This window comes from Chelonia mydas, chromosome 8, assembly GCF_015237465.2.
Source record: "Chelonia mydas isolate rCheMyd1 chromosome 8, rCheMyd1.pri.v2, whole genome shotgun sequence".
NCBI classification, from domain to species: domain Eukaryota; kingdom Metazoa; phylum Chordata; order Testudines; family Cheloniidae; genus Chelonia; species Chelonia mydas.
In genome coordinates, this window is record NC_057854.1 from 34198409 (window position 1) to 34211734 (window position 13326).

Below are 13326 nucleotides of genomic sequence, written 5' to 3' on the forward strand. Positions count from 1 at the left end.
TTATTCCAGTACTTATCCACCCTGACAGGAAGTTTTTCCTAATGTCCAACTTAGACCTCCCTTGCTGCAAATTAAACCATTACTTCTTGTCCTATCCTCAGAGGTTAAGAACAGTTTTTCCTCCCTCCTCCTTGTAACAAACTTTTATGTAGTTGAAAATTGTTATGTCCTCTCTCATTCTTCTCTTTTTCAGACTAAACAAACCCAGTTTTTTCAATCTTCCCTCATAGGTCATGTTTTCTAGACATCCTAAATACGGAAATTATGTGTCTTCCCCTGGGCACCGAGGCATGAACAAAATACTTCTGCAAAAACTGGCATTGGTCAGAGTTTGGATGACCAATATACAGAATGTGGTGATATTATGTATTGATGGCCACGTGGCCACTTAGCAAATCTCAATGCAAGAGACATGACTTCTCTATCTGAGATGGTCAGCATTCCTACAGATTGGTCTTTGATATCCGAAAGAAGGAAGAATGTTTCTTGAATTTACTTTCAGAATGAATGCTGTGACAGTTGTGAGGACTACTTGGCTGAATTAAAAAGTACAATAGTTGGTCTCATTAGAGAGAGTTCCCATCTTCACCAACTCCTTTAATCGGAGAGGGTTGTTATTAGGACATCTACTTTAAGGGACAGGAAGTATGACGGGCCCGTCACAGGAGTGCAATTGGGGTAGTGCTATAAGAACCAGAATACATTTCTGAGGCTGAGCTCTGTAACTCTGCAAGGCTGGAATTAGGACAGTTGTCCTAAGAAAGCCTTTAAAGTTGGGATTTTTGCACAAAACTTCCATTTCCTTGCTGAGAACATTGTAGTACAGAGACTTGACCTTTTGCTTTGACACTCTCATGCACAGACATTAGAATCCTCCTAGACTCTAGAGGAATTTGAGACAATGTTTCATCCTTTAATGTAGTTAAAACATGGACTCTGCTTCAGCCAGTAGAATAAGTTCTATTAGTTCACTTCTCTCTAGGCTCCATGAGACTGATAATCACTTCATCCAAGTATCTATTCTGAATCAATCTGGTGCTGGATAGAGCACTGGGTTTTGACAATCGCAGACTTCCTCTGCAAGGTAGAGACAGCTAAGGCTCAATGTTACCTTAAATCAAGCCTGAGAACTATAACCTCTTCAGACAGAAAGGCAAACTGCAACATTGTTCCCAATAGGATTCACTAAAAACTGGATTTTTGTTTCTCTGACGCCACTTGCTTTCCTTTATGACCAACTTCATCTTTTGTTAACATTCTTCTGAGAGGAGATCTTGTACCTAATGGAATTCATCCTCAACACAGGCTTCTGACTGACTACCCTGGCACCCATAGGTCTGTTTATCATGAATCCAAGATATTCTACAAGTCATGTCATTCTGTATAGTTGTTTCAGCTCTATCACGCTCTGTAAAGAGCTCTGATTAGCAAAATTTTCCAAGAAGAAGCAAGAGTAAAATTCCTTCTTTCTTAACACCAGTATTAATATTACCATTATCCTGGATGCACTTGTCAGATCAAATGGTAATGATGAGAACTGGAAGGGGAAGGGGGGAAAGCTGCCATCACATGAAAGTTCTGTAGAATGATGAAATGGGAATGGAAAGATGAGTCCCCTTTAGGAACTTGTTCAAATGTTTCAGATAGATCTAGCTGATCCGCTATGGCTAGAAATAGGATGGGGAACAGCCCTTGATGGGAATGGGTTATATCACTCTGATTTGAAGTAAATAATGGATGGTTTCATTCATATTCTAGCATTTCACTGGGTAGCTTCAGCTCCCAAACAAGACACTTATTAAGAGGGAGCAGGAGACATAGTCCCTTCCTTTCGCCTCTGGCTTTTCTTGGCCTATCTCACTCCCTGAAGCCTGCAGGGGTACCAACCTCCACAAAAACACCACAGAGCTGAGTGAACAATCTTCCCAAAAAGAGAAGTGAAGCCCTAGGACAGGGTGGGTGAACTTTTTGGCCCGAGGGCCACATCGGCATTGCGAAACTGTATGAAGGGCCAGGTACGGAAGGCTGTGCCTCCCCAAAGAGTCTGTCCCCCGCCCCCTTCCACTTCCTGCCCCCCTCAGAACTCCCGACCCATCCAACGCTCCTTGTCCCCTGACCACCCCCTCCCGGGACCCCAACCCCTAACCACCCCCCAGGTCCACACCCCCCTACCCAATCCCCCCTGCTCCCTGACTGCCCCGACCCCTATTCACACCCCAGGCCCCAGACAGGCCTCCCCCACCCTGGGATTTCCACACCTATCCAAACCCCCCTGCTCCCTGTCCTGACTGCTCCCCCCAAACTTCTGCCCCATCCAACTGCCCCCTGAAACCCGTTGCCTCTTATCCAACCCCTCCCCCCCTTACCATGCTGCTCAGAGCAGCAAAGCCCCACCGCCTGGCCAGAGCCAGCCATGCCACCGCTGGGCAGGAGCAGTGGGCCAGAGCGCTGGCAGCACATTGTGCTGAGGCTGCAGGGGAGGGGGGACAGCAGGGGACAGGCTGGGGGCTAGCTTCCCCGGCCAGGAGCTCAGAGGCCGAGCAGGACAGTACCTCAGGCCGGATGTGGCCCGCGGGCCGTAGTTTGCCCACCTCTGCCCTAGGATAATGGCTGGGTATGTGAAAGACACATTATTGAGACAAACTGTTAATCAGAAATTGGAAATACAAGGTTGGAATTTCCTTCAGAAAAGCCCTGCTGCTGGGGGGTGATGGTGGGCATTCCCCTGCAGCCAGTGACTGACAGGTCTGCTTCTGCCCCCAAGCTGCAAGCCAGATGAAGTACTCATTGCAATGAAGCTGTGAAACTTAGCTTGACCAACCCTGCAAACATTTAAGCATGTGCATAATATTATTCTCATAAGCATTTCCCATTGACAACTCACATGAGTAAAATTATGCATGTTCTAAATCTTTTACAACAAGGGTCCTCAACCTTTTTCTTTCTGAGGCCCCCCCAACATGCTATAAAAACTCCACAGCCCACCTGTGTCATAATAGCTGGTTTCCTGCATATAAAAGCCAGGGCCAGCGTTAGGGGGTAGCAAGCAGGGGAATTCCCTGGGGCCCCATGCCACCGGGGTCCCCAGGAAGCTACATTGCTCAGGCTTCAGCCTCAGCCCCAGGTGGCGGGGCTCAGGGACCTGGACTTCAGCCCCATGCGGTCGGGGTTCGGCTTTCTGCCCTGGGCCCCTGCAAGTGTAAAGCTGGCCCTTCAAGCTGCTGTAAATGTTTTCTCTTTCAGAGACTCCTGACAAACACATGTCAGCAGCACTTACAGTCACCACCAGGCCTTTAAAGTAACATGAAAAATCTAATTAGTTATTTAGATTACAATGTTTATGCAAACAACCTCACAGTTTAATTTTAAACATCATTTAGTCAATTAATTTACTTAATGAATTCCTTCAGAACCTTAGACAGTCACAGAAAACAGTACTCTCCAGAGGGCACCCACATGGCTTTATTCATTTGTGATCTGTTGTTTGAGCAAGGAAGAGCCAGGCACAGAATAGGAGATGCAGAACCACTGCTATCTATCGTCTCGTCATATTGCAGCTGTCTGTGCCTTGTCTAGTGGCTCACCGGATCCATCTCAGGGGTGCCCAAATCCTGCCCTAATGCAGGTTGCTTTGGAAACTTGAAAGGAGGAAGAGGGCTGCAGCTGATCTGCCCAAAATGGTGCAGGTATCCTATGTCCGCATCTTTAATACCGAGGGGCAGCCCATTAAAACTACAGGTCTCACATTCAGTGTTCCACCTTAAGAAACCTCCCACTCAGCTCAAGATGGAGTATTTTAAGATGCGTCCTCAAAACTCTGAGGACCCTCCTATTGATCTGTACTCATAAGAATGGCCATATGGGGTCAGACCAAAGGTTCATCTAGCCTATTTCTTGTCTTCTGATAGTGGCCAATGCCAAGTGCCCCAGAGGAAATGAACAGAACAGGTAATCATCAAGCGATCAATCCCTTGTCGCCCATTCCCAGCTTCTGGCAAATGGAGACTAGGGACACCATCCCTGCCAATAGCCAATGATGGTCCTTTTCTCCATAAATTTATCTTGTTCTTTTTTGAATCCTGTTAGTCTTGGCCTTGTCAACATCCTCTGGCAAGGAGTTCCACAGGTTGACTGTGCAATACAATGATCAAATTGTATTCTTGGGGGAATACTGCGTCACTGTGCATGTGAAGAATTTATGTGCCCTGCAGATTTCTTTGCTTCCCTGCAGAAAAATGACTTTCTGACCGGGAAGCAAAGAGAAGCTGCAAAAGTGGTCAAGCACTGCTCCCCAGCAGTACGGGTGCATTGTTTTGGGTCCCCGGAGCACCCAGCGGAGTGGTAAACAATTGGAGGGGCAGGGCTGCGGATGCCCAAACCCGGGGCTCCTACCTTGTGCCAGGCTCAGCTACTAGTCCCAGCTGGGCTGGGGAGGATGGGACTTCCTCTTCCCCTGTAAGGAGCGTCCAGGGCTGAATCAGACCCACCCCCAGAAACCTCTCCAGCTGCAGGAAACACTGCACCCCTCACCCTCATAGCTCCTTAGCTGTGGGGAGAAGGGGTCACCGTACAGGGAGCTGCTCCCCCATCCACCCAACCCCCATGCATCCGGACCCACCTCATACCCAGATTGCCCGACCAAGCCTCACCTCTTACACCCAAAACTCTCTCACTCACCCCCCTGAACCCGAACCCACACCCTGCCAAGCATCACCCTCTGCATCCGGAGCCCCCTTGCACCCAGACCCCACCCTCTGCCAAGGCCCACCCCTGCATCCAGACCGCCCCCTGCACTCAAACCCCCACTCCAAAGAGCCCCACCCCACATGCACCTTGACCACCCTGACTATACCCCCAGACCCAGACTCGCACCCCACTGAACCCTACTAAACCAACACCCCGATTTGCACCCCACCGCCAGCACCTGGACCCCACGTGCTGAGTCCTCCATACCCACACACACACACCCCCACTGAGCCCCAACTACCTTCACCTGGACCCCCGTGTCCCATTGTGTCTGCATCCAGAACCCCACCCACCGCAATGAGCCCCCCTTCATCCAGATCTCCCTTGCACCCAGTCCCCCCACTAAGCCACCCACACCCAAATCACTTCACACCTGGATCTCCCTAAACTAAGCCCCTCCCTACTTGCATCCTGCTGGGCTGAGCCTGCCTGCCTACATCTAGTGTGCTTGGCACAGAGGGGCAGGGCCCCAGGGTGTTTCTGGGACAGTCTTGGCCCCTGCGCTGTGTCAGGGTACGGTGCAACTCTACCACCAAGTCCATGTCCAGAGGTGAGGGGGTGCAGGGTGATCTCCTACCTCTGTGCAGTCAGTGGCCTGTGCTCCCCACTGCCATGCTGGAGCCCCCGCATTTATTTATTGACAAATAAAATTGGCAGAATTTTGCATAATTTTAAAATATTGTGTGCGAAATTTTAAGTTTTTTGGCGCAGAATACCCTCAGAAGTAAAACTGAGGTCACAAAAGAAATAAATCAAAAGAGCAATGGGTTAACAATGATATAGTTCAAATTATCATCAAATGACTGCAGCAGGTAATCAGATAGATCATGAGGCTGACAATAAAGACCACTTTTATTAATCCTGCATCAGGAAACTGAAGGAGGCAGCTGTTTTGCCTCAGTCTAAACCCACCCTCCCACCCAAAAGGATCTTGCTCATGGCAGTGACACTGATTCAGCTGGTTAAGGACATAGCAGCCTCTTGTGGTTTCTAACCATTAGCAAAAGGTATCACCAGGAGCAGTAAAATCACCTTAGCTATTCTTAAGGAAGTGTAGAGATCAAAGTGGTTTCTGAAGTTCCTCCTCATTGCCACGCCACACTTCCTCCTTAAATCTCACCATTGTTATGGTAACTAATATTCTATTCTTATTTCCCCACAGCTTGTAAGTTTACCAAGTTATTTCAGAACGAAGAGTTTCACTGAATATGCTCACACCTGATACTCTAGCAGCTTCAAATAGCACTCTTCCTTAACCAAGGAGGCACCTGGAAGGATTCCACAGCAGAATTCGGATTTAGGGAATCATTATGCATGCTGTTCCCAAAAAAAGGCTGCAACCTCCCCATCCCCTCCCTCTAACAGAACAAGGAGACATCTCTCCCTCCATAATTAAGGGGGGGGGGGGAGGAGGAGGGAGAGATACTTAACAGGACAATGAGTTCCAATGCCTTCATGGTCTTGTGATCTCTGACTTGTATGACCGCAGTTGCTGGAACCAGGTGGTGGAGGACCTTGGTGATACCACCTGATGTTGCCAAGGGTCTCTCATGCAGTTTCAGACTGGCCAGGCTGGCAGCCAGCGACCAAAGTCTTCATCTTCTCTTCCCCTAGCCTGACTGCACAGGGGAACTAAGGGGGGTACTTCTTGCAGATGATGATGGTAAACTGAGAAAGCACACCACCATTCTGCATAGTATTGACCATTATAGGGGCAATTCCACCTTACTCCACCACCTTGGGCACTACCTCAATAGTCTAGGGGCCAATCAGGTGGACCATCCACCCTGGATGCGGTCTACATGGTCCAATCCTGTTGTAATGAGCAGCAAGCAGGCCTAAGGTCACTAATGGAAAATCTCACTCAGGATGAACATTGTCTGGAAAGATCCACTGTTACAACCCTTGGCATATGTTGCCTCAGCTATAAAAATAGGAGCTGTGTGAGGCCAATTCTGAAGACATTACTACAAGCATCCAGGGTGGATAAAAATCAATGATTTTTTTTAAAAAAAAATTTAATTTACTTTTGTTTACAATCGGATTTTTTTGATAAAATGCATAAAATGCATCCAGAAATCATCCCTGCATAATACCAACTATAATAAACTTCAGAGCTAAGGGCAAACCATTCAAGAAATATATGTTTGCTGATGAGATTTTAAAGAAAAAGTCACACCAGTGAACTGGTGGAAGTCACTTAAGCACTTGGATTCAGAGACTGATGAAGTGATAATCTCACTTTGAACAGCAGTAGCTTCTTCTGCCGGTGTAGAAAGAATATTTTCCTCCTTTGGACTAATTCATTCCAAACTGAGAAATTGTTTGGGACCTGAAAAAGCAGAAAAGCTTGTTTTTCTTTTCCAGATTCTGAACAAACAGGAAAATGAAGGTGAACACGAATGAGTTAGCTGCAGAAGCCAATATTTTATTTTAAGTTTCTCATGTTGACCTGGCTGACACTTTTTTTAAAAATATTTCATAGAACTATTTTAGTTTAAAACAATTTTAACAAAAACAAACCTGATTTTAAAACACTTGAATGTTTAAAAGAACAGGAGTTCTTAGCATAAGCTCTAATAAATTTGTTAGTCTCTACGGTGCCACAAGTACTCCTGTTCTTTTTGCGGATACAGACTAACACGGCTGCTACTTTGAATGTTTAACTACATTCAAAAATTCATATGCTTGTTTTGTTAAAATATTATGTTTTCTGTTGAAGAAAAAAAATCCAGAATACATAATGTTGTTGTTTTAGTTAAATAAAACAATTTAAATGTCTGTTTCATGAAGTTCTCCTCCTAATACAGCATGGCAAGAAAATCCTCCAAATATTAATGATTAACCTGTTGAATTGGAGATATTTATGAAGTGATTGGGAGGTGAACTATCTGCTTCAATTACCTTTGGTAAATGAAATTTTCAGAAGATGAATGATTAGTTTTACAGCTTAACCAAACAATCTGAAAAGTTTTCAAAATAAATCACTTAAATATATAGTCTGTACCTTCTAAAAATGAAACCTACATCTATCTCTGAGTTGTGAAGAATATGTATTAAGGTTATAACAACCAACAAGAATGCACTTTTATGTAGAAATCCATGATTAAATCGAGTCTTCCTGACTAGTGATCTAAATCATGATTTAAATCAATTTGATTTAAATCAAATCCACCCTGCAAGCCTCCATCTCACGTAAACTGACATGGGGCCCGCTCTTGGCATTAAATGTCCGTTATAGGCCTAAGCAGTTTCTTAAAAATAGGTAGGGATCTAGTCACATCCATGATGGCTCTCATACATCCGCTTACATTCTCTCAACATATTTGAAATAAATTTAAGGAATTTATGACAGGCTGTCATCCCTTACAACAAGCAAGAAAATTAGAGTAATAGTTATGAGACCTCAGCTAGATACAAGTTTATGACTTGCTCCAGTAACTTGACCTGAAACAAAGAGTTGCTTTTACATCTTAGCAATATAAACTCCATTTAATAAAAAGCTATTAAAAGTTTATGCCAACTAAAAATTCTCACTTGGGCTATTCCTCTCACCATGCCTCATCAGCAAGGGTCTGAATAAGCGGGGGTAGATTATTATTATTATACACTTATACTGCAGTAGCACCTAGAGGCCAACCAGGCCAGGCACCCATTGTGCTAGGTGCTGTACAATCATATGGTAATGGATTCCTTGCCCCAAAGAGCTTACAGCCTGAAAGGGCTGATGTTGTTTCCATTACTGGCTTTTACACCAGCTAACTCCTCTCTCTGGCTGCCCCTATGCCGGCACTTTTCTTGAAATCCCCAACACTGGTGTAGCACCAGTCCAGCTCCACCGGATCGAGCAGCAGTTGGAGTGCCAGCATAGATAGAGCACAAGTGTTTTTACCAACATGAAGTCTAACCCCACGCGAAGATCTAAATAGCGGGGGGGGGCGGAGAACCTACCTACCAGCAGGTAAACTACACTGGTACTCCCACAGATGCTAGCAGTGGTGGATTTGCACGGTGCTAGACTAGCACTGGTGTTTCAGAGCAGTGTAGACAAGGTTTCAGTGCACTCACTGCCTTGGGTCCTCTCTCCACTCCTGCTCTTCAATCAGAAGTGACAGGGGTGCAGTGTTGGAGCAGGGAGCATGGAGACCCACGTGATTACAACAAAGCAAGTTCCTCTGTGATAAACCACAAGTGACATGGCTAGTCAGCACTATTTCTGGGCGTAGCTAATCCTATAACCTTAACTATAAATTCCTTCCAGAAAAAGGGGGGCAGGGGGAGATGCTATCAGCCAGCAAGGGCATGCAGAAGGAAAAGCAATCAGCTACTGGCCATTTGCTGTCCTGAGACCCAGGATACCAAACCCTAGTGTTGGATGGAAGACCAAAGATTTATCTGTTTTTTTAATTTCTTGGCCACTGGCTCAAAAGCCGGAGATGTGGGTGTGATGGGTTCCCTCCCCCAGCCCCAGGGTTCCCCCTGGTCCTGAGGTACCACTGAACCCTCTGACTCACCAGCCTGGGCTCCCTCTCGCACTGTACTGCTGTGACAAGCTGCAGACCCGCTCTCAGTCCTACACTTGTCTTCCACCAGCATTCACACAGGTAAGAACACACCTAGCTGCAGTTACATGCAGACTGGCCAGCCACTGCGTGAATCAACAATAGGCTACAGCCAAAATAATCACCAGCTTCCCAGCCAAGGACCCCAGAGCTGTACTGTCCTGCCCTGGTCAAAACCCCAACCAGTATGAATTTATTATTCAGCTTGCCTCCCCCTCAATGTGGGGAGGAAATGCAACAGCCTTTTCCCCTTGAGCTAAGATTTCCAAGCACTTCATTCAAACTCACTTGTTTAGATAAAGCAAAAACAAGTTTATTAGCTGCAAAAGATAGATTTTAAGTGATTACAATGGACAGCAAACAGATCAAAGCAGATTACCTAGTAAATAAACAAAAACAGAAACTAAGCTTAACATACTAGGAGGATAGGATATGATCTAATCTCTCACCCTCACTGATGATGCAAGCAGGCTTGCAGATTCTTAAGGAACAAGCTGCACTTGTCTTGCACCTTGGGATCCCCAGGTTTTCCTACACAGGCTAGAAATCCCTTTAGCCTGGGTCCAACAGTTCCCCCAGTTCAGCCTTTTGTTCCTTTGGTGTTTCCAGGAGTACTCATGTGTGGGGAGTGAAAAAACAACAGATGTCACTCCCTGCCTTATATAGCTTTAGCATATGGCGGGAACCCTTTGTTCCCAAACCAGTTCCCAGATCAGTTTGTGGAAAAATACAGACAACCCAAAATGGAGTCCAGAGTCACAGAATCATAGAAGATTAGGGTTGGAAGAGACCTCAGGAGGTCACCTAGTCCAACCCCCTGCTCAAAGCAGGACCAACCCAACTAAATCATCCCAGCCAGAGCTTTGTCAGCCTCTAAGGATGGAGATTCCACCACCTCCCTAAGTAACGCATTCCAGTGTTTCACCACCCTCCTAATGAAAAAGTTTTTCCTAATATCCAACCTAGACCTCCCCACTGCAAATTGAAACAATTGCTCCTCATTCTGTCATCTGCCACCACTGAGAACAGCCGAGCTCCATCCTCTTTGGAACCTCCCTTCAGGTAGTTGAAGGCTGCTATCAAATCCCCCCTCACTCTTCTCTTCTGCAGACTAAACAAGCCCAGTTCCCTCAGCCTCTCCTCACAAGTCATGTGCCCCAGCCCGCTAATCATTTTCGTTGCCCTCTGCTGGATTCTCTCCAGTTTGTCAACATCCTTTCTGTAGCGGGGGGCCCAAAACTGGACGCAGTACTCCAGATATGGCCTCACTAGTACCAAATAGAGGGAAATAATCACTTCCCTTGATCTGCTGGCAATGCTCCCATTAATGCAGCCCAAGATGCCGTTAACATGCTTGGCAACAAGGGCACAGCGTTGACTCATATCCAGCTTCTCGTCCACTCCCCAGGTCCTTTTCTGCAGAACTGCTGCTTAGCCAGCCGGTCCCCAGCCTGTTGCGGTCCATGGGATTCTTCTGTCCTAAGTGCAGGACTCTGCACTTGTCCTTGTTGAATCTCATCAGAACCTCATCTTTTGGCCCAGTCCTCCAATTTGTCTTGGTCACTCTGGACCCTATCCCTACTCTCCAGCGTATCTACCTCATCCACCAGCTTAGTGTCATCTGCGAACTTGCTGAGGGTGCAATCCATCCCATCATCCATATCATTAATAAAGATGTTGAAAAAAACCAGCCCCAGGACTGACCCCTGGGGTACTCCACTTGATACTGGCTGCCAACTAGACATCGAGCCGTTAATCACTACCCGTTGAGCCCGACAATCTAGCCAGCTTTCTATTCACCTTATAGTCCATTGATCCAATCCATACTTTTTTAACTTGCTGGTAAGAATACCAATTGGAGACCGTATCTAAAACTTTGCTAAAATCAAGATATATCACATCCACCACTTTCCCTGTATCCACAGAGCCAGTTATCTCATCATAGAAGGTAATCAGCTTGGTCAGGCATGACTTGCCCTTGGTGAATCCATGTTGACTGTTGCTGATCACCTTCCTCTCCGCCGAATGCTTCAAAATGGTTTCCTTGAGGACCTGCTCCATGATTTTTCCAGGGGCTGAGGCAAGGCTGACCAGTCTGTAGTTCCCCGGGTTCTCCTCCTTCCCTTTTTTAAAGATGGACACTATATTTGCCTTTTTCCAATCATCTGGGACCTCCCCCAATCACTACGAGTTTTCAAAGACAATGACCAATGGCTCTGCAACCACATCAGCCAATTCCCTCAGCACGCTCAGATGCATTAGATCTGGACCCATGGACTTGTGCATATCCAGCTTTTCTAAATAGTTCTTAACCTGTTCTTTCACCACTGAAGACTGCTCACCTCCTCCCCATACCGTGTTGCCCAGGACAGCAGTGTGGGAGCTGACCTTGTCTGTGAAGACGGAAGCAGAAAAAGCCTGGTCACAGGCCCTTACATACCTTGCTAAGTCATAGCAGCCATTACTTACAGGCTGGAACATTCTCAGGAAGGCTTACCAGGTGGGGGATAAGGTTCTCCTAACGCCTATTGTTTATCCTAATGGCCCATTACCTTGAACAGGCCTTTCACAGCCAGCTATCTGGACTGGAAACATTTTGCCTAGTGGGTGTTGCCCAGGTTCAACTACATTTAAAATACAGATTCATAGTCAATATTCCTAACTTTAAATACAAAAATGATACATGCATACAAATAGGATAATCATATTCAGCAAATCATAATTTTTCCAATGACACCTTACATGACCTGTCTTATACAAAATCCATCATAATTATGCCATAATCACGTCATATCATCACTGTGAAGAATATGGGGTACAGTGTCACAGTGGGGACAGAATTAGAGGGTCTGCATTAAGCAGGTATGGAGACAGGACATATGATGCTCAATGTGGTTAGGCAAGTTTGGTGCAGGAAACAGGACATTGACTGGGATTAGGAAGGTATGGAGCCAGCACACTGACATTTCCCAGTTTCTGAAATTAAGGATGGTCCCAGCCAAACTAGCTATGGTAGATCTGTAGCTCAATTCAGAAGCCCTAGTATGAAAAATGCTACATCAAGTTTATTAATCATTAGCATCTACATTGCCCTGAAATGCCACTAGCATGTGTATTCAATTAAGTGTTGTAGCACTTCTATTAGGCTAATGTTCCTTGCTGCAAACAGGATAAAAAGCAGAGAAGATCACAGCTCTCACATATACAATATCAATACAACCTACCTGCTACCCATGCTTAAACACCTACATTTCAGTCTTTCCCAGTTAACACCTCACTGTCAGGACCATATCAGTACCGAGGTTTCTTTTATAAACTGCTATCTCTCTCGAGTCAAAGATTCCTACTGTTTTAACAGAATTGCATGAGTCACCATGAGAACCAACTCAAAGCGCCTGCAAAAGTGGGGAAAGAAAGGACCTCTACAAACAGCTCTATTGATCTGTGAGAAACAGTTAGCTGTGAAGTTTATGAAAAATGCATTCCCTCACTCTACTACAGTACATGAGGCCAAGATGACAGTTCTTATTTAAAGTCAACCCCTGGGCATAACTCTCAGTAGAAGCTAGAATCCAACGAAGGAACTAGGCTAACCACATGTTGGAGCTATACAATGCCACCAAAAAGCAGGCCATTGTTTATAGCTATTGATACTGAATTGCAGGATACAAGAACAATAAGAGACATAATTCAAATTCTCCACTATAAGTTACTTCTGTAATGGAGCACAAACTTCCAGAATGGAGCCCGATGAACATTCTCTTAAGACTTGGTTTTGTTTAGTATTAAGGTGTGTTATCCAGGGGTGAGATCAGAGGACTGGGAGCCAAGATTCCTAGGTTCCATTACAGGCTTTGCCACCGACTCAGTGTGTGATCTGGGGCAACTCACTTCACCACCCCAAATCTCAGTTTTTCCATCTGTAGAATGAAGATAAATATTTATGTGTAAGAGCACAGTAAGGCTTCTCTCAGAGTCTGTAAAAATGCTTTGAGATCCTTGGATAAAAGGTGTTATA

General features: G+C 45.7%; 1 protein-coding gene across 13 annotated transcripts in view; it reads right to left on the reverse strand.

The window, feature by feature from the left end:
• The window catches only part of SIL1 (SIL1 nucleotide exchange factor), a 214487-nt gene that overhangs the window by 164541 nt on the left and 36620 nt on the right, over positions 1 to 13326 (reverse strand). The window contains exon 4 of one of the 13 annotated variants that reach the window (XM_043552721.1): positions 6989 to 7078. The exons of 11 other annotated variants lie outside the window; for them this stretch is intronic. Coding sequence is in view for 1 of the 2 variants with exons in the window: in XM_037906287.2 (XP_037762215.1) it covers positions 6178 to 6203 (26 nt within the window). In the remaining variant the exon portion in view is untranslated. Of the gene's footprint in view, positions 1 to 6177; positions 6340 to 6988; positions 7079 to 13326 lie in introns of those variants that run through there. One more of the 13 variants, XM_037906287.2, reaches the window with a different exon arrangement.